We start from the raw sequence: 21,793 nt of genomic DNA, 5'->3' as shown, positions 1-21,793 counted from the left end.
CAGACAGACAGACAGACAGACAGACAGACAGACAGACAGACAGACAGACAGACAGACAGACAGACAGACAGACAGACAGACAGACAGACAGACAGACAGACAGACAGACAGACAGACAGACAGACAGACAGACAGACAGACAGACAGACAGACAGACAGACAGACAGACAGACAGACAGACAGACAGACAGACAGACAGACAGACAGACAGACAGACAGACAGACAGACAGACAGACAGACAGACAGACAGACAGACAGACAGACAGACAGACAGACAGACAGACAGACAGACAGACAGACAGACAGACAGACAGACAGACAGACAGACAGACAGACAGACAGACAGACAGACAGACAGACAGACAGACAGACAGACAGACAGACAGACAGACAGACAGACAGACAGACAGACAGACAGACAGACAGACAGACAGACAGACAGACAGACAGACAGACAGACAGACAGACAGACAGACAGACAGACAGACAGACAGACAGACAGACAGACAGACAGACAGACAGACAGACAGACAGACAGACAGACAGACAGACAGACAGACAGACAGACAGACAGACAGACAGACAGACAGACAGACAGACAGACAGACAGACAGACAGACAGACAGACAGACAGACAGACAGACAGACAGACAGACAGACAGACAGACAGACAGACAGACAGACAGACAGACAGACAGACAGACAGACAGACAGACAGACAGACAGACAGACAGACAGACAGACAGACAGACAGACAGACAGACAGACAGACAGACAGACAGACAGACAGACAGACAGACAGACAGACAGACAGACAGACAGACAGACAGACAGACAGACAGACAGACAGACAGACAGACAGACAGACAGACAGACAGACAGACAGACAGACAGACAGACAGACAGACAGACAGACAGACAGACAGACAGACAGACAGACAGACAGACAGACAGACAGACAGACAGACAGACAGACAGACAGACAGACAGACAGACAGACAGACAGACAGACAGACAGACAGACAGACAGACAGACAGACAGACAGACAGACAGACAGACAGACAGACAGACAGACAGACAGACAGACAGACAGACAGACAGACAGACAGACAGACAGACAGACAGACAGACAGACAGACAGACAGACAGACAGACAGACAGACAGACAGACAGACAGACAGACAGACAGACAGACAGACAGACAGACAGACAGACAGACAGACAGACAGACAGACAGACAGACAGACAGACAGACAGACAGACAGACAGACAGACAGACAGACAGACAGACAGACAGACAGACAGACAGACAGACAGACAGACAGACAGACAGACAGACAGACAGACAGACAGACAGACAGACAGACAGACAGACAGACAGACAGACAGACAGACAGACAGACAGACAGACAGACAGACAGACAGACAGACAGACAGACAGACAGACAGACAGACAGACAGACAGACAGACAGACAGACAGACAGACAGACAGACAGACAGACAGACAGACAGACAGACAGACAGACAGACAGACAGACAGACAGACAGACAGACAGACAGACAGACAGACAGACAGACAGACAGACAGACAGACAGACAGACAGACAGACAGACAGACAGACAGACAGACAGACAGACAGACAGACAGACAGACAGACAGACAGACAGACAGACAGACAGACAGACAGACAGACAGACAGACAGACAGACAGACAGACAGACAGACAGACAGACAGACAGACAGACAGACAGACAGACAGACAGACAGACAGACAGACAGACAGACAGACAGACAGACAGACAGACAGACAGACAGACAGACAGACAGACAGACAGACAGACAGACAGACAGACAGACAGACAGACAGACAGACAGACAGACAGACAGACAGACAGACAGACAGACAGACAGACAGACAGACAGACAGACAGACAGACAGACAGACAGACAGACAGACAGACAGACAGACAGACAGACAGACAGACAGACAGACAGACAGACAGACAGACAGACAGACAGACAGACAGACAGACAGACAGACAGACAGACAGACAGACAGACAGACAGACAGACAGACAGACAGACAGACAGACAGACAGACAGACAGACAGACAGACAGACAGACAGACAGACAGACAGACAGACAGACAGACAGACAGACAGACAGACAGACAGACAGACAGACAGACAGACAGACAGACAGACAGACAGACAGACAGACAGACAGACAGACAGACAGACAGACAGACAGACAGACAGACAGACAGACAGACAGACAGACAGACAGACAGACAGACAGACAGACAGACAGACAGACAGACAGACAGACAGACAGACAGACAGACAGACAGACAGACAGACAGACAGACAGACAGACAGACAGACAGACAGACAGACAGACAGACAGACAGACAGACAGACAGACAGACAGACAGACAGACAGACAGACAGACAGACAGACAGACAGACAGACAGACAGACAGACAGACAGACAGACAGACAGACAGACAGACAGACAGACAGACAGACAGACAGACAGACAGACAGACAGACAGACAGACAGACAGACAGACAGACAGACAGACAGACAGACAGACAGACAGACAGACAGACAGACAGACAGACAGACAGACAGACAGACAGACAGACAGACAGACAGACAGACAGACAGACAGACAGACAGACAGACAGACAGACAGACAGACAGACAGACAGACAGACAGACAGACAGACAGACAGACAGACAGACAGACAGACAGACAGACAGACAGACAGACAGACAGACAGACAGACAGACAGACAGACAGACAGACAGACAGACAGACAGACAGACAGACAGACAGACAGACAGACAGACAGACAGACAGACAGACAGACAGACAGACAGACAGACAGACAGACAGACAGACAGACAGACAGACAGACAGACAGACAGACAGACAGACAGACAGACAGACAGACAGACAGACAGACAGACAGACAGACAGACAGACAGACAGACAGACAGACAGACAGACAGACAGACAGACAGACAGACAGACAGACAGACAGACAGACAGACAGACAGACAGACAGACAGACAGACAGACAGACAGACAGACAGACAGACAGACAGACAGACAGACAGACAGACAGACAGACAGACAGACAGACAGACAGACAGACAGACAGACAGACAGACAGACAGACAGACAGACAGACAGACAGACAGACAGACAGACAGACAGACAGACAGACAGACAGACAGACAGACAGACAGACAGACAGACAGACAGACAGACAGACAGACAGACAGACAGACAGACAGACAGACAGACAGACAGACAGACAGACAGACAGACAGACAGACAGACAGACAGACAGACAGACAGACAGACAGACAGACAGACAGACAGACAGACAGACAGACAGACAGACAGACAGACAGACAGACAGACAGACAGACAGACAGACAGACAGACAGACAGACAGACAGACAGACAGACAGACAGACAGACAGACAGACAGACAGACAGACAGACAGACAGACAGACAGACAGACAGACAGACAGACAGACAGACAGACAGACAGACAGACAGACAGACAGACAGACAGACAGACAGACAGACAGACAGACAGACAGACAGACAGACAGACAGACAGACAGACAGACAGACAGACAGACAGACAGACAGACAGACAGACAGACAGACAGACAGACAGACAGACAGACAGACAGACAGACAGACAGACAGACAGACAGACAGACAGACAGACAGACAGACAGACAGACAGACAGACAGACAGACAGACAGACAGACAGACAGACAGACAGACAGACAGACAGACAGACAGACAGACAGACAGACAGACAGACAGACAGACAGACAGACAGACAGACAGACAGACAGACAGACAGACAGACAGACAGACAGACAGACAGACAGACAGACAGACAGACAGACAGACAGACAGACAGACAGACAGACAGACAGACAGACAGACAGACAGACAGACAGACAGACAGACAGACAGACAGACAGACAGACAGACAGACAGACAGACAGACAGACAGACAGACAGACAGACAGACAGACAGACAGACAGACAGACAGACAGACAGACAGACAGACAGACAGACAGACAGACAGACAGACAGACAGACAGACAGACAGACAGACAGACAGACAGACAGACAGACAGACAGACAGACAGACAGACAGACAGACAGACAGACAGACAGACAGACAGACAGACAGACAGACAGACAGACAGACAGACAGACAGACAGACAGACAGACAGACAGACAGACAGACAGACAGACAGACAGACAGACAGACAGACAGACAGACAGACAGACAGACAGACAGACAGACAGACAGACAGACAGACAGACAGACAGACAGACAGACAGACAGACAGACAGACAGACAGACAGACAGACAGACAGACAGACAGACAGACAGACAGACAGACAGACAGACAGACAGACAGACAGACAGACAGACAGACAGACAGACAGACAGACAGACAGACAGACAGACAGACAGACAGACAGACAGACAGACAGACAGACAGACAGACAGACAGACAGACAGACAGACAGACAGACAGACAGACAGACAGACAGACAGACAGACAGACAGACAGACAGACAGACAGACAGACAGACAGACAGACAGACAGACAGACAGACAGACAGACAGACAGACAGACAGACAGACAGACAGACAGACAGACAGACAGACAGACAGACAGACAGACAGACAGACAGAAATCCTTCTTTATAGGTATAGATTAGAGGTATGAGGAAATTTGTATTTCTTTTGTATGGGAGCCCCTCCCCTTTTAGAAAGAGAAGGGGTCTCAGTACACCATAGAAAAAATCCTTACTTCCAAAAACCCCACATGCTAAATTTGGTTCCTTTTGCTTGATTAGTTCTCAACTTATGTAGAAATTTGTATATTATTTGTATGGTAGCCCCCTCCTAAAGAAGGGAGGGGTCTTAATTTACCATAGAAAAAAAACGTGCCTTTTGAAACACCCACACGCCAAATTTGGTTCCATTCGCTTGATTAGTTCTAGAGTTTTGAGGAAATTTGTGTAACGTTTGAATGAAAGATTTCAAATGCTAATAACTACTAAACCACTGAACGAAACTGAACAATTTATATGTCGTTGGATAGATAAAATGACCAGCAATTTTATGGAGGGGGTAAGAGACTAATTTTATGGAGGGCGTATAAGGGGGGGGGGCTCCTATACAAATGAATAGCATTTGAAATCTTTCATTCAAACGTTACAAAGTGCTACTCAGTCCCATATAGTAAACAAAGACGTAGTCCTACGTCAAAACAAAACCGTGTAAATCAAATTCACATCGTACCGGAAACAAAACCCTACAGCTGATATCAGTCGGTTCGGATTGTAAACAACACCAGTGAAGGCCTCAACCGTATTTTATTATATGGGTGTTGTTTGTTCGACAGCATTGATAATTAAATTCTAATAATAGCCGCCATATTATTACAGTAATTAAATAATAACTACTAGAATGGTTTGCGGCATGAAAGTTGCGGGGTTTTGCGACACCCCGATTTTGATTGATACCTATTCTACGGTTTTGCTCCCAAATCATTCCATCTCGACTTGCGTCTAGGTAGTAGAAGTTCTGTTTCGGCCATAAAATAGTTGTAGGCCGCCGCAGATTCTCTAGTCATAACAAAATTGTAAAATTTTCCACCGTCACCGCCGCGGCGGTGTGGCCAGGAGCAGGTACCTACGCAGTAAAATGTGATGTTTTTGTTTTTTATCGCCTTCTTTTGTGCTGAGGTTTCATAATCTTGGATTTTGTTTTCTTCAAGCGCGTCTGAAGTCGTTTCAATAAAACTGACTGATGTTGTTGTATGTATCTGTTCTGCTCGCAAGGGTTTGACCACCAACTACGAAACAATGAAATCCGATGGGCTCAGGTGATGCTACTGGAAGAAGTCCGCTGGATCATAATAGATGCGAGAGCCAGAAATTAATCTGCTATAATTAATACATGTCTTATTTTCAGGAACGAACTGGAGTAGATTAAGATTGTGTTCACTGCTAGCGAAAATGATCCTTAACCTAACGAAATCACTAGATCGAACGTCTGCTAAATGAAAATCGGCTTCCGGTGGTGGTCGGTGGCACCAACTACTACATCGAGAGCCTCCTGTGGCAGGTGCTGATTAGCTCCGGGGTACGGGAGGAGCGCGGGCGCCGCCGGCGGCTCGTAAATCATCCAGACCCTAAGAGGGCAAAATTAGCGACCAATAAAGTCGAAGCCGATGGCAGCGACGATGGTTCCCACCGGCAACGGCAAGATGGTTCGGCAGGGCCATCCCGCTTATCCCGCAGCGTTGATGAGGATGACGTTGATGATAAAGCAACGCGCGAAACAGCGGATGTGAACGAAAACGAAAGTGGCACAGCGGCGGCGGTGGCGAGCGATGAAAGGGAAACGACGACGCGGGAAAAAGTGCGTGCGATGGACAAAAGTGAAGATGATTCTGATGCCGGTGGAGCCGGTGAAGTGGCTGCCGTTGCCGCTGCCGTCGCCGGCCAGGCTACCGAAGTAGAGAAGTTCGAAGAAAGCGAAGAAGAATTTGCCAGCGCAGCTGCGTCGGCTGACGTAGATAAAGTGTTGCTAATGACGACCGAGCAAATGGAACAGCTGGAATCGGTGTGGCTACATCGCGTGTTGCGGCAAGTCGATCCGACTACGGCGGATCGGCTGCATCCGAACAACAAGCGAAGGATTGTCAGGTGAGTGAAAGCAATACCTATGATATTTGATCATATCTATAGTTTAATTAATATTTTTGAAGGAAGTCCTATGAAATGGATGTCTCGAATTATTTTTATTTTGAAGTAGGACTACTTCTTATTTTTCAAAAAATCCATTTCTACATAGTTTATTACATGTTTCCCTAACAGACATGTAATAATTAAGAAAATATTAGACGAACATTCATTAATTCAATATTTTCATTTTTTTCCCTCCCCACGTCAATGCTTCCCAAGCACAGATGACAGAAATATATACGAGATGAGCTATGGTTTAAGCTTCCTTTGATTGTATTTAGTTTACGCCTTGTAATAGAATCCGTTCGAAAATTGTTAGGCTTTAGCTGTTGCTGCTTGCTGCTTCTCCGGAATAAGGCATCGAAGACATCCAAATTCACGGAGCGAGACGCCAACAAACCGAAAAAGCCATCGACTCGTCCGCCAGCGAACGATATGTTTTTCGCTGCTATCAATGCCCTGAATAATCAACGGATCTTCGCTGCAAGCCGTCTTCAAGTAAATCGCCGCCAGCCACAATTGTGACGTTTCAAGCTTGGTCACATTCGTGAAAATGGTTTTGAAATTAGGTAGCTGTCGAAAAGGTCGAAAAGCTGGTCCAAACAAAGAGAGCAGGCGCTTCCGATTCGTTCAAGGTTGATAAAACGGACGATAACAAATTAAATTTGCTAACTGCTGTAAAGGCAGCTCCGATTAAAGCTGTACTACTGGAGTAAATATGCGGCTGCCCCCGAACAAAAATCTACTAAGCCAATGGAATCCACAGCAAAGGCACCGAAAGCCGCCAAAAGAAGTCGTTCCAGCGGAGAAGGTGGCCCGAAAAAAGCTGCTGCCCAGATGTAAATTTCCTTGATTTGCATTACTAGTATCTGGTAGAAAACAATCAGTTCTTTTAAGAACTGCTGAGTAAGTAGACGAAGCAGTTAAATTGATTTTTCTCACATTTTTCCTCAATTTAAAATGAACATGACAAATTGGAAGTTTATCAACTATGCGCGTACGAGCCGCCAGTCATGTTTAAACTGTATTACATGGCAAAATCTTCTGAAAAGCAAACTGCGCCATTTCGTAATTCGAGGCGAAGCGTTTAGTGAGAAAATCGAATTGCATCTTCATGTATATATTTGGCCCTAAAAAGGGCTAATTGTTGGATAGTTACAGAAACCTGACCAGATACATTTACTATGAGTATTTGTACTTTGGTGACTGTTTCGGTACGTTCCGAGACGGCGCGCGCATGGCAAACTCACCCGGCAGCCAGCCACACTCACTATAACTTGATATTATGCTTGACTGAGCCGTAGTCAACAAACGAAAGAAAATAGCGTTGCTCTCCTAGCGGCGTGGCTTCTTCTTCCTATCGCTTTTTGCGGCCTTTCCACTGGTTGTCGGTGCCATGACATGAAGACGATGCTTGATCTACAGAAACTGGAAGCTTCAAACAACGTACAAAGTCACGCCTTATTTTCTTCTCTGCCATTCCCTTTTCTACGTGGATCAGCCTCCGTTTGCTCTGATATATAACCAACGGTAATCCAAGGAACCACATCATTTTCGAATGGGCATCGGTACCGAGAATAACGATCCAAAGCCAAAAAAAGTCGTTCCAAGGAGAATGCGGTCCGAAAAAAGCTGCTGCCAAGCAGTAAATTTCTTCGATTTGTATTATTAATATCTAGTAGAAAACAATCAGTTCTTTTAAGAACTACTGAATAAGTATATGAAGCAGTTGAATTGATTTTTCTCATGAATGATATTCCTCATTTAAAAATGCACATGACAAGTTGGCAGTTTATTTATCCAAGCTTTAACACGTACAGTAATTAGATGTTTAAACGGCATTACGGCAAATATTGCGAACTCATGTTAAAAGCATCAGGTTATTGTAACAAATGAACAAACAGATGCAAGCATTCACAGATTCATTTTGTTCATTTTGTTTTAATAAGTTGCCTTCTTTCCAGCAACTTTCCCACAACAGATCCATTATGGAGTCGAAAAGACCATTATAGTATAGCCAAATTATTAAATATAAAAGTTCCACACCAATTTCCAACAGTTTCAATAAAAGCGCTCGTTAATGAGCAGAAAAAGTTATTGAATAATTGTCCTGTACTATAACATACTTACTGAATACAACTGATCATATACCTATCTACATATGCAAAATTATGCCATTTCGTGATTCTTTCTGGAAAGCATGAAACGGAAAAGCCACATTACCTGGCAAAATTCTTTGAAAAGAAAACTGCGCCACTTCGTAATTCGAGGCAAAGCGTTTAGTGAGAAAATCGAATTGCATCTTCATTTATATATTAGGCCCTAAAAAGGGCTAATTGTATAGTTACAGAAGCCTGACAAGACACATTTACTATAGGCCGGTATACTTTGGTACCTTCCGAGACGGCGCGCTTGGCAAACTCACCCGGCACAACCACACACAACTGTGAGTGCACGTCTGCCATGCCCGTTGCCGTACCATCCCTGTCGGCATTAAATGAAAGAAAATAGCGTTGCTCTCCTAGTGGCGTGGCTTCTTCTTCTTTTTCCTATCGCGCTTTGCGGCCTTTCCACTGGTTTTCGGTGGCATGAAGACGATGCTGCATATTAAGTTGCTCTGCAGAAACTGGTAGCTCTTCATTAAGGAAGCACCGGACACCGGTTTTGTTCAAACAATGTACGGAGTACGGTTTCGTTGTACCGCCTTTCTTTCGTGTCTATGATTCTCTGCCCTACGTTGTTCCGCCTTTGTTACAACTTGCTGTTGCTGCCGTTTGCTCTGGTATATAATCAGAAGTAAGCCGGCGAACGGCATCATTTTCGCATTGGCATCGGTCGGTACGGTACAGAGCAGACAGCAGAGAGTTGCGGTTATATCTCCCTCACTGGACTCGGCAAACTGGTAAAACGCAGCGCAGCGGCAGTAGCAGCAGCAGCAGCGGATCATTGTTTGGTGTAGAGTGCGCCGAACGCGTTGGTACCGGATCATCGATCTATTATCAGCTGTATTAGAATATTTGGTTGCGGGAGCGGAAGAGCTTGAATTAATGCAAAATGCTCTGTTCGGTAACCATTGTCACCATTGCCCTGGGAGGTGTTGTTTCAAACATTCAAGCCATTCTGCTGGCCGGATGTTCAACCACATAATTTACCACAACCCGTCCTTTTTAGGACGAACGAATTTGTTTATGAAGAGATGAAAATTTTCTATACTAAATTTCTTTAATTAAATTTCCAAATGTCGCTGATTCTTTAAATCATGAAGAATTTCTTCTGATTTGATCTATAAAACGTTAAATATGTGGTGACTCCCCATGCGGTCTTCTAACTCATGACGTTGCTTTAATTTTATTTTTGCTAAAATTTTTTGCCTTCCCACGCCAACGCTTCCCTAACACGGATGACAGAAATATATAGGAGAAGAGCTATGGATTAAATTCCCTTTGAATCAAAGGGATCAAAGTTTGAGTGTATTCAATTTACGCTCTATAGAATCCGCTCGAAAATCGTTGAGCTTCAGCTGTTCTTCCCCGGAATAAAGCAACGAAGACATCCAAATTCACTAAGCGAGACGCCAATAAACCGAAGAGTCAACGGATCCTCGTTGCAAGCCGTCTAGAAGTATATCGCCGCCAGCTACAATTGTGACGTTTCAAGGTTGGACACATTCGTGAAAAAGGCTTTGAAGTTAGTTTTCAACAAGAGAAAGCTGGTCCAAACAAAGAACTGGCGCTTCCGGTTCGTTCGACTACCAAACTTGCTAGCGAGAAGCAAGATTACTAAGTCAATGAACCATAGCAAAGGCATCGAAAACTCCAAAGCCAAAAGAAGTTCTAACGGAGAATGCTGTCCAAAAAAAGCTGCTGCCAAGCAGTAAATTTCTTCGATTCGTATTATTAACAGCTGGTAGAAAAGAATCAGTTCTTTTAAGAACTACTGAATAAGTATATGAAGCAGTTGAATTGATTTTGCGAACGCCATCATTTTCGCGTTGTTTGGGTTACAAATAATAATGAGAGTTACGATTTTATCTCCCTGTCCGGACGCGGCAAAGGTGGTAAAACTTGGCAGCAGCCGATTATGAAGTAATTTGCGGTTTCGTCACTAACCAGAATGACATTAGCTGAGGATCGGTTATGTAGGAGTGAGAGGGGAGCGAAGAGTGGAGGAGAGGATCCGGGAGTTTGATATTTGATGTTTTTGATATTATTCCTACTGCAAACAGCCTCAGCGAGGGCCTCAGCTAATGTCAAAAAATCCTTATATGTGTGCGTGGTGGAATACTTCATTGTTTGTTGTGGAGTGGAAATTACGCCGACCGTGTTGGATTCGACACATCGATCTATTTAAAACAAAGCTGCCAGACTGGTGCAGTATTTTGCTTACGAATGATTAAATTGAAACTTTCATTCTTTACTTTGCTTTGCTACTTTGTTATTTAGCTGCGAAAATAGTAAAACTTCTGCGACCTTGCCATTTCCAGCATACCACAGACGACCTTCATAGCGTAATGGCGAATTGTTGTAAATTACGGCATTACGAAATAAAATACAGATGCCAGCGGTCCAGTGCCAGTCCAGGCAGAAATTCTGCCGCAGAATCTTAATCGTGTTCCCAACCTTCCTTAAGGTGAAATTAGCAGTCATCGATTCTGTCAATTTTAAAAGCAGTTTTTTTGTTTGAAACCAAAAATCATATCACATACACATGTGTATAAAGCTGCCTAGCGGAACCAGGGATGCCAGATTTTTGCAAAAAATAATCTGCATCTACCCGAAACTGTTCGAAATAATTCCCCAAATCTGCACCAACATGTATCATATGTAAGAACACAATTCTTTAATGCGCAACTTGAGTATCTATATATGAAATTCATTCAAATATCACCGGCTTTAGCATTGGGAGACGAATTGCACTACATTCGTAGTCCTACTTCAAGCCTGCGCCCGTGCCACTAGGCATGGACCCTTGTACTTTTTTAGATATTCGAGTTGTAGACTGTAAATTATAATAATATTTTTAAAACCAGAAATTTAAGTACAAATTATACTGATTTATTCTCAGTTCGCTTTGCGGAACAAATGAGTCTGCAGGTTGTTCCCGAGGTACGAAGTCGCCCAATGAAAATTGTTTATCGGACGTCGGGTTGACTCAGTTTAGAAAGTTTCGCAATAGCCAATGCAACTGGCATTTTTTTTATTGGGATAGTTTACCATTGTCTGTGCGATCGGATCTCGATTAGGAGGAGTTGTTAGTCTGTAAAAGCGTGGGAAGCTCGAATACGGAAGTTCTTTGCAGTTAGTAAAAGGAAAAATGGTTTCGCATTTTCAGTCATATTGCCATCACATTGAGATACATTGTCTACCCAACTGATTGAAACAATCTTTAGAAATGATTAATTAAGAGCTGTGACACGTGCCAATTATTGCTAAGACCACCTAAATCCGCTTAGTCGAGAGTCCATTAGAAGAATCTATACGGAAAAGTTTGCTCGAGTTTCGCAACAGAGTTCATCCATTTGTTAATCTGTTTTACGAAGTTTAATTAACGGCTTTTTCATGACAGCGTCTAGTCTTTGCCCTGTCAGAGAGGCAAAACAAATCTCAATATAATACTTAGACTTGGTATCGACATAATGAGGATGTTCAACTGAACAAACCATTTATTTTCACAGCCGAAATAAATAAAAAAAAACGACCGTTAATTAGAACTAGGTCAGCTTAATTTTAGAAACAAAGAAAATCCTAACTGCCTGCCAGTGACGGATATTGGTTTGATCTTTTTCCGTAACTTCTGCGTCTGATTCTTCTAAGAAAAACCTTCGGTTGCCAATGGGAAAAGTTTATCTTCCTAAGTACGGGAACACGACCGGGCGGAACGCTTTGCACGCGCAAAGGTTGATTGACATATCCTTTCATTACAGCTTACCTACTTTGTTGGAAACAAACATGAGAGTGCAAAGTTGGTTCTGCGCGTTGCGTTCTTGACACCGGCGAAGAAAGGCATTGTTTTGAAACGGCCCACGACTGGCTGGGCTGCTTTGTGTGTCCAGCAGCGCTTTACAGCTTGGTTAACAAGCGTTTTGACAAATAATCACCTGTGCATAATTGAGACTGTCAACAGAGATTTGGTTCCTGTCCGAGCGCGAGCGGATGCACTTTTTTACGTCGCGCCGTCGTTGTGATTGCAGAAGCTGCATGATTAAGATGGTACTTTCGCATCGACGCTGTTGTTGGCTGCGCTTGCTCATGTACCGAGTTTCGTTCGGCCTGATGAGAAAAGAGTCAATAATTTCACTGGTTGCTGCAAGTACCGGATTTGCCTACGGTTTGCATCTTAGGTCACCAACAGTGCTACTGAGCTGTCAGCTCGATATGAGCTTAAACACGAAAGGACAAACACGCTGGTTGCCAGCTAACGACACTAAGGAGGGTCCACTTGAAGCGTTACCGATAGAGACAGTACTCGCACTTGGTAGAGGAACGTTTGAGAAAACAATGTTGTTTTAGATTCAATTCATTTTATTTGTATTTCGGTTTCCTTGCCGCATTGTTGTTTTGAGATTAACTGCCAATCAATAGTAAATCAATAGACGAGCAAGGCACCAGTTGACCACGATCCTGAGGAGTAACAAGCGCCAAAAAGAGGACAGAGATCGTGAAGAATGGGGAGAACACCACAATGGCGAAGTTGCTGAAGGAGGCGGAATGGCAGATAACCTAGAAGTGCCCATAGAAAAGAGTAATTGAGCAGCACCTGATCTCCAAGAAGTCAGACGAGAAATTGGGTTACTGAAGACCAACAAAGTTACTGGTAAGGAGCCGGCAGAGCTTTGTAAAAGTGACCAAGAAACGCTGGCAACGGCTCTACATTAGGTTATTATAGGAGGAGGAGAAGCTTACGGAGGAATGAGTTGAAGGAAGAAGTTCCATCTATAGAACGGGCGATCGGCTTGACTGCTGCAACTATCGCGCCATAACGCTGGTAAACACCGCTTACAGGTTTTCAGATCCTGTTACTTTGGCTATCACCGATAGCACAGGGCTTCGTAAGGAATCACCACGATTTTCACGAAGGATAGCCAACTCCTTGGCTTTCCAGAAGACTTCGATATTAAAGGCAGGAACTTTGCGTCCCTCCGTAATCTAAAGTGTAATCTGAAAGCCGAGTCTAGGAGGATTGGGCTAAAAATCATGCGTCGAAGACCAAATACATCAAAGGAAGAGGCTCAAAGGATACAAATGCGTGCCCTTCCACGGACGATAAGCGTTTACGGCGACGAATTAGGAGTGGTAGATCGCGGGAAATCGCAGGAAAATTACTCTAGAAGGAAATCTAGCGGCACATTCAAGCAAGAAATCGGGTCGGGTCGTCCAGAAGCATATATCGCCGTACGAAGCTGACAATGTACAAACCCCTAGCGGAAGGTATTGCGAACGACGTATGAATCATGAGCTACAGGCACTGCTTATATGTTTATTTGTTTATTTGTATAAAAATTCAACAGGCCTACTGGCCCTACTGATACACTTAAACTAGAATCTACATGCTAGTGCAAGGAAACGAGTTTTCAGTATCTCGCGGCTGACGTTTAAGTCGAAGCTATGTATAAATCGATTGAAATGGCGTTGCGGACCGATGGTTGTGCTGAATGTGCTATAGTTGGTTCGCCGGTGCGGTACACGCAGAAATGAACCGTAGCATGTCGGCGACAGCCATTGCTCTGATCACGTCGCGACGAGTGTTCAACAGGTCAAGATCGGTGAGTCTGCAGCGTTGTTCATAGCAGGACAGCTGAAAGGGGTCGTTCCAGCGCAATCTTCGAAGTGCAAAACGTATGAATCGGCGCTGCACTGACTCGATTCGGTCAACTCCATTTGGTAGTAAGGACTACACACAGCCACAGGAGCGCAGTACTCAAGGTTGGACCGGACATAGAGCTTTGAGGCAGTAGATGTCGTTGAAGTTCTTGGCGATCCGCATGATAAATCCCAGATTCCTGCAGGCCTTATCGACAATATATGCGATGTGCTGGTTGAAGTCAAGCTTGGAGTCAAGCAGTATTCCCAAGTCCTTGACACAGTTTTCGCGGCGTAAAGGCATGTCTGATAGCATGTAGTCAAAAACGAGAGGGTTCAATTTCCTTGAGAATGTAATTATTTCACATTTGTCGGAATTTAGCAGCATGCGGTTATCTGTGCACCATTTTGCAAAAATCAGTAGCTGCTCTTGCAGGAACGCGGCGTCGGACGGACTATCGACTTTAGCATACAGCTTGAGATCGTCGGCAAAAGCGAGTCGAGGGCATTTAAGCAGGAAGTTGACATCGTTGAAGTAGACGAGGATAACCAAAGGTCCGAGATGGCTACCTTGTGGAATTCCATGATGCTGTACTCGATGCATTCCGGTGCCGTCTGAATTTAAGCAACTAGGCGTCTGAAGTCGACGGCTCTAAAGGGGCTGGAGAGTCCAGCGCCATCGGAGTCACGGATAAGGTGTCGACAGTAGGGTTACCGGGTGGTCTAACGGCTGGAGTTGCAGGCGGAGCGGTGGGGATAGGGGGAAGCCATGCCGCTGAATTCGAACGAGTGTCGTGGAATTCCCTTAAAGTGATTCCTTGTGGCCAACAGTCGGGGTTCAAGGCGGCAGTTTTGTATTTCAAGAGAATGCCAACCTTGAAGGACACGACATTTAGCGACTGGAGGTCAGTACCCTTTTTACTAAGCGAACAACTCGTATGACATCCCGAATCTGTAGGCCATCCCGAATCTGTAGGCCATCCCGAACTAGTCCATCGACGACGTCAGTGGTCACGGTGGGGTGGAAACGCGACAAGTACACCCTGAATAAATTGGGTGGGGAACTGACCACGAGCTTATCACGGTTCTCCACGGGCCTCGTTCCGGTGGCCGGTTTATTCGGAGTCACCGAGTCACCTCGGCAACGTTTTGAAGGACGATCGCGGTCAGGTATCCGCATCGGGGTTGCACCTTGGTTGGTATTCCTGACAATTTCGTCTTTGAGTTCAGAGATTCCATTTATTTGACCCTAGATGACGGTAGAGATGACATTTCCGAGTGACGAAACCACACTTTTGAAGCGCGCAAACTTCATTAGTTTTACACACTCGTCACACATCCAGAATAGGTTGGGGTTTTCGTGGAGAATTTTCGAGAACGGGCCGTTGAAACCAGCGCACCGGACATGGCAGGCTTGGTCGCAAAAACCCATACATATAATATGATCCTCTGCTTTTTTCGCTGTTCTTAACCAGCGTTCTAATTGAATGCAATTTCACCATCTTCACTTCGGCCATGAACTCCCATTAGGAATTAAGAAATTCCATTTCTCGCCATTCCATTTATCGCCGAGAGTGCTAATTATACCCTGATGGAATAAAAACATAGTTGTAAGAATCGGGACGTTTTATTTCGGTAGATTCGAACGTCTTTCGGGGAGTTTGGCTTACAACCGAGAAGTTCTCGGTATGGTGGAAAATCGTTAATTTTAGCGCAGTTTCTCTATCGAACAGGGCACTCAGCTGGCGCATCTCCTTGAATGCGCCAACATAGTGGCTTCCGTTGCCGGTAAATATTCTGTGCACCCTGCCCCGACGATTTACAATACCGTGTAGTGCGACCAAGGTCACTTCCAACGACACGTCCGACACAAGTTCGAGGTAAATTTTCCGCGAGACCTGGCACACGAATAAAGCGACATACGTCTTCACGATCCTTGACATATACTTGCTGTCCTTCACTAATACTGGTCCAGCATAATCTACACTAGTCAACGGGTCTCGGGATTTGGGAAATTTTCCTTTCACGGAGGGATTATTCCCGGTTTCGTGCGGAAACATCTCGCGTAATTGAGGATCACCTTGCGTATAGGCTGCCAACACTCCGGATTGTCCCTCGTGAAGACGTTCTTCGTGGATTTTTCAAACAGCCATTCCATTACTCGATGCTTTTGAAGAAACATCAATTGATGCTCGGATTCAAAAGGCAATTTCGAATTTTGGTGACGTTCACCCGCTCACCGACCGACCTCATGTTTGGAAGTTCGAATACGCCGAATGGGATCCAAGAAAACGCTATTTGTCTATCGAACCACAGTCTGTTTCATCGGATCTGCAGCTTTAAGGTTGGAATTACTTTATCCACCAGCTTGGTCAGCAATAAGGCAGCACAGAGCTCTAGTCAGAGAATGGCCATCTTACGGAAAGGGTCTATCTTGGATTTGCTGCATAGGAGATGAGACACTACTAACTCTTGTTCTTGTTTATCAACGCAATGAAGGTAAACACGCGCATCGTACATGTATTTCGAGGCGTCGGCGAAACCATAGATTTCTTTTGCCACCGTGTCAGGAACTACGACGCATTTTGTAATTAGGTTCAACGATGTATGGAACTCCGTCCACCGCTGAAGTAAGTCGCCATCCACAGGGTAATTCCATCCAAGGTTGGCAGCCCACAGGCTCCGTTAGTCTTCTTTACTTCGATGATCACCGGTGACACGAGTCCCAGGGGGACCAATGACCTCGTGATCTGGGATACTTTGTTGAAATAGGTGATTTGTGGCGAAACAGGAACAGGTCTTTCTTTGGGTCCCACAGGACTCCCAAAGTCTTCATCACTTGATTAGTACTGGAGTCTTGAGTGGGCACTCGGATTTCCCGATCTGCTTCAGGAATTCCATCAAGCAGTTGGAACAACACTTTCAGATGAGGAGTTCACTTTTCAGCATTAACTTCTCCAGATTACTTCTCGGTTGACTCGATCGAATCCGAACCAGATAGGATGTCGTCCATATAGAAATCGTTCTTACATCAAAACACGAAGCCGCTCCATGTGTAACGGTCAACAGTTCCAATACCTTTAACTCTTCCGACGGATTATTTCGCCATAGATTCTCTGATATTGAATCTGGAAGAGATCGATGAGAATTTGCCGGTACATTTCTGATACTTTGACGGCGAAAACACAGGCTTGAATTCAGGTCACTTTGGCTAGTGGGTCCTGTCATCAACACGTCATTCAAAGATAGTTCATATGCTTTGCTGTCGCTTCGAAATGTCGATCGATGTCGATATCGATATCGATGAATTCCGCTTAATAAGTCTTCAGGTTTGGATATCGTACCAACCGCTTCTCCAATAGCGGAAATCGATTAAACACCAGAGATCTTGAACTTACCAACTTGTTCACTGATTCCCAAAACGGTAGCTCTACTTTGAATCATCCTTCCTTGTTACACCAATATGTCCGCTGAAAATGTTCTTCAAAACGCTTTTCCTCAGTAGTCATCGTTGCTGACTCACCGATATCCTCTTGTTTGTAGAACTGCTGCAAGCACGCTTACAATCCATCGGTTGGCGTACACTGGGGAATCCACTTCCGTTTCTTCGTACGAGCCAGCTACGACCCAACCAAAATCCAGAGTCCAACATTGCACGAACTTGGATATGGTCGCCTCAGGAGAGAACGGCCAACGTTCACTGTCATCAGAAACACCTGCTTGCTGCTTGGATAAAACACGCTCGTACTGGACGTGTTTACGGGCTGCGTCACTGCTTATACTGAGATCACCTCAGCTGGCATAGGCGGGTTACTCTTTCTCACCTCAGACTTTTCTCGATGTTCGAAATGGTGAGGCTGTGTTAAATTTCGAGTTTAACTAAATTCAACGAAATCGTACGACATTTACCTTAGGTTTTATTGTAGCTCACCATTAAACTACAGTTAACGCTATGGTAAATTTCGCCCAGTTTTGTCCAATTGTAAGAAACGAAATTTCGCGCAGCCTTCGAAATGGACTAGAGTGTGATATATTTTGGCACACTTTCCACAGGACATATATCTCGAACATTCAGCAATACGGTGGCCCTTCCTCATGTAGTTGAAGTACAAGTTTGGCTCTTCCAACTTGCCTTGACGCTGCTCTACAGTCATCTTTTGGAAGGCCGCGCACTTGAAATTCTGATGCTTACCGGAGCAAAAGTCATACACATACTCCAGTATTGCTGTTGCTGCATGCGACGATCCAGCTTTCATTGCAGGATTCTTGACGGTTGCTACTTTGGAGGCTATCAAAGGGGTAGTGATCTCGAACCGCTCCAAAATCACGCAACGCTGCTCCAGGAACTCGATCGTTTGTTCGTACAGTGGAAGCTCTAATTGATTGGTTGAAGTCTCCCAAAGTTCACGGGTCTGGTTGTTCAACGCGCGTGTCAATAGCGTTACCACAAACAACTGCGACATTCCGGTTAGTTGAGACTAGGTTGTCGACGTGACGGGTGCCTTCATCCCACGCTTCATCCACTACATAGCTTCCGTAGACCCTTCGATGAGTTGTTTGGAACCTTTTTTTTGTACAACAAACCGAAAATGTACGATTCGAGGATCAGACGTTGGTTTCCGAAACGTTCCTCTAGAATCTCTCAAGCTTGTTCATGATTATTGTAGCATCTCAAGATCGATTACACCCGAGGTAAATTTTCCAGCTAATACAACTTAACTTGTCCTGAAACATGGCCTTGAAGAGTGGTCATGCTTCGCAACAACCGTTGAAGGTTGGAAGGGGAGCACGATTTGACTGGATATGAATGATCGTGTTAGTATATGTGAAATATTAGTATAAAGCATCAACTCTACTAAAAGTTTATTTATTGTTTTCTCAAAACCAGTATTTTTGATACAGTACTGAAATCTCTTCATTGCAACTAATCCTTTAGATTTCCATTAGGTATAAGGTAGCTTATCCTTAATTATATCATCCACCTTGGAAGACAACTATTTAACTGCTGTACTCAACAATGGTACAGCTGATTAGCCGAAATGTTCCTTTTAATAGTACTATTTTTTCGAGAGATATGCTTGTCGCTTCCCAAGCAGTACATTTTTTGCACTTATCGTGTTACTGTGTTAGTAGGGTTGCTACTTACAGGATTCTTAGTTTACTGTTGGAAACAGCCATTGAAGAAGACTGCGAGTCGGTATCACTGATAAAGTGCAAAATTAGTTATCAAGGTTTCTTCAAATTGATAACAACATTTGTTATAAGTTTGTGTGAATTAAGTAACAACATACCAAAACCCAATTACAAAAAAAACTGAAGACTGAGCACTCATAAGTTACTTATTCTGTTATCATGGATAACATAAGGCTGGCAAAATATGAAAAACGTTTACGACTGTAGATAACAAAGGGAGTTATCATCTTGTTATTTCTTTCTGTTTATGAAAATAAAACCAATATGACAAAATAAGGTTTGCTCAGGTAGGTGAAACAACTTATTTATCATAACAAAAGTATTAATTGTGCTCTTATAAAAGTTTTTCAGTTATATTTTTCAGTATTTCATTTATGTTCTGCAGCCGCTTTCTTTACTGTTACATTTTAGTTATTGTAGCAGCATTGGAAGTCAAAGACAAGATAAGACAAGAAGACAAAATTCATAAGTTTAAGATCAAAATTAACAAAAGATAAAAATTGTTGGTTCATTTAGCTTCTCGTAAAGAATTAGCGATGACTCGCGCCATATATCGATTTGCCAATTGGGATTTCTGCGATGCCACTGCCGGTCCGTCCCTCATGTAAATCCTTCTCTCATATAAACAATCTGTAACATGAAAGAGAAAAACAGTTCAACAACATTTGAAGGATTTTAATGTTCCAATGACCGATACCTTTCATATATTGGACTTTATCCTTTTCTAAAGGAATTCGTTTTTCATGCGATGTACTCGTTTCGGATTTTCCCGAGCTTCCCCCCGGATTATTAGACATTCTTCCCGTAACACTTCGTCCTTGGAATCCACCCGGCCACATACTATGCATTAGAAGCCTAATGAATGAATAATCGCTGTTTCCCGCTTCTTGGGAAAACTTTAGGATCTGTTTGTTATCCGGAAAACCTTCTAGTTCCGTAAATGGGTTTTCCTGTGCAGGTATCAGCTTGGAAGTAAGCGAATCTTGCAGCCGAAAATTTGCTGTTTTTAAACTTTCGTTACGAATTCTAAGTTTTTTATTCTTCTTTGTTAGTTTTTCAAGTTTTATCAACAGCTCACTGTTGTCTGCTTTTAGCGTTTTGGTTTTCAATTTCAGTTTTTCATTTTTCCCAATTAGCCGACTCACTTTATCCGATAAGGAGCAAGAGCATTCTAAAATAAAGCAAATTTCGCAGATATAACGGGAGGCCGCGTTTACCTACCATGTGATAAATATACTTACCACCTACGTCATTTGCAGCTCTTTCTAAAATCACTGGTGTATTATCATCGATTTCTAGCGCTTTCTGTAGAATTTCATTGTCTGATTGATGTTCCTCGCATTTCTCGATTTTAATTGTCTCTTCGTTAAGAGAAGATAGAAATTGCTGAAAAGAAACACAAAATTAGGTTATGTCTCCGATTTAATTTAGCTCGACACAAAATTTAACTACCAGCAGTTCTGCACTATTTTCTATGGCAAGCGACATATTTTTATACTTTTCATACTTACAGATTTATGTTGAGTCGATGCCATTCAAATAGTTTGAAATATTTGCGCGTAGCAAATCGTCTCGTTTAAAGTTACTAATAACGCGCGATCCCTCACATTATTGGACCGAGCTATCAAAATAAACAGTACGTAAACCGATCTCGTTTGAAGATTGATCGGTATTCTTGATTGGCGAATTAATCCTTGCAGACTAAATCGATTTTTCGACCGATTTGCTCAATACCGTACGGCTCGGCAACAGACTAAAGACTAAATTCACATATACATCGTGCGACGAAAATAGTCTGCCTGCGAAATTTGACAACGTATGTTGAACTTTTAGGTAACCTGTTTTGTTGGTAGATGAGAAATTTTTTTATGGGGACTAACACACAGTTGTGATTACAGCGCACTGCAGGAAAAATGTAATCCAGATTACTTAAGTAATTACTTTGACTATTGTTAATCATAATATTATTATTACTAAA

General features: G+C 44.2%; 1 protein-coding gene across 1 annotated transcript in view; it reads left to right on the top strand.

The window, feature by feature from the left end:
- The window catches only part of LOC128739939 (tRNA dimethylallyltransferase), a 430,275-nt gene that overhangs the window by 122,469 nt on the left and 286,013 nt on the right, over positions 1-21,793 (top strand). Inside the window, exon 3 of the mRNA XM_053835443.1 lies at positions 6,120-6,784. Within this exon, the coding sequence (XP_053691418.1) occupies positions 6,120-6,784 (665 nt within the window). The remainder of the gene's footprint in view (positions 1-6,119; positions 6,785-21,793) is intronic.

This window comes from Sabethes cyaneus, chromosome 1 (genome assembly GCF_943734655.1).
Source record: "Sabethes cyaneus chromosome 1, idSabCyanKW18_F2, whole genome shotgun sequence".
In the NCBI taxonomy this organism is placed as follows: domain Eukaryota; kingdom Metazoa; phylum Arthropoda; class Insecta; order Diptera; family Culicidae; genus Sabethes; species Sabethes cyaneus.
The sequence above is the reverse complement of the archived record's forward strand: the minus strand, read 5'-3'. Positions and strand labels throughout refer to the sequence as shown.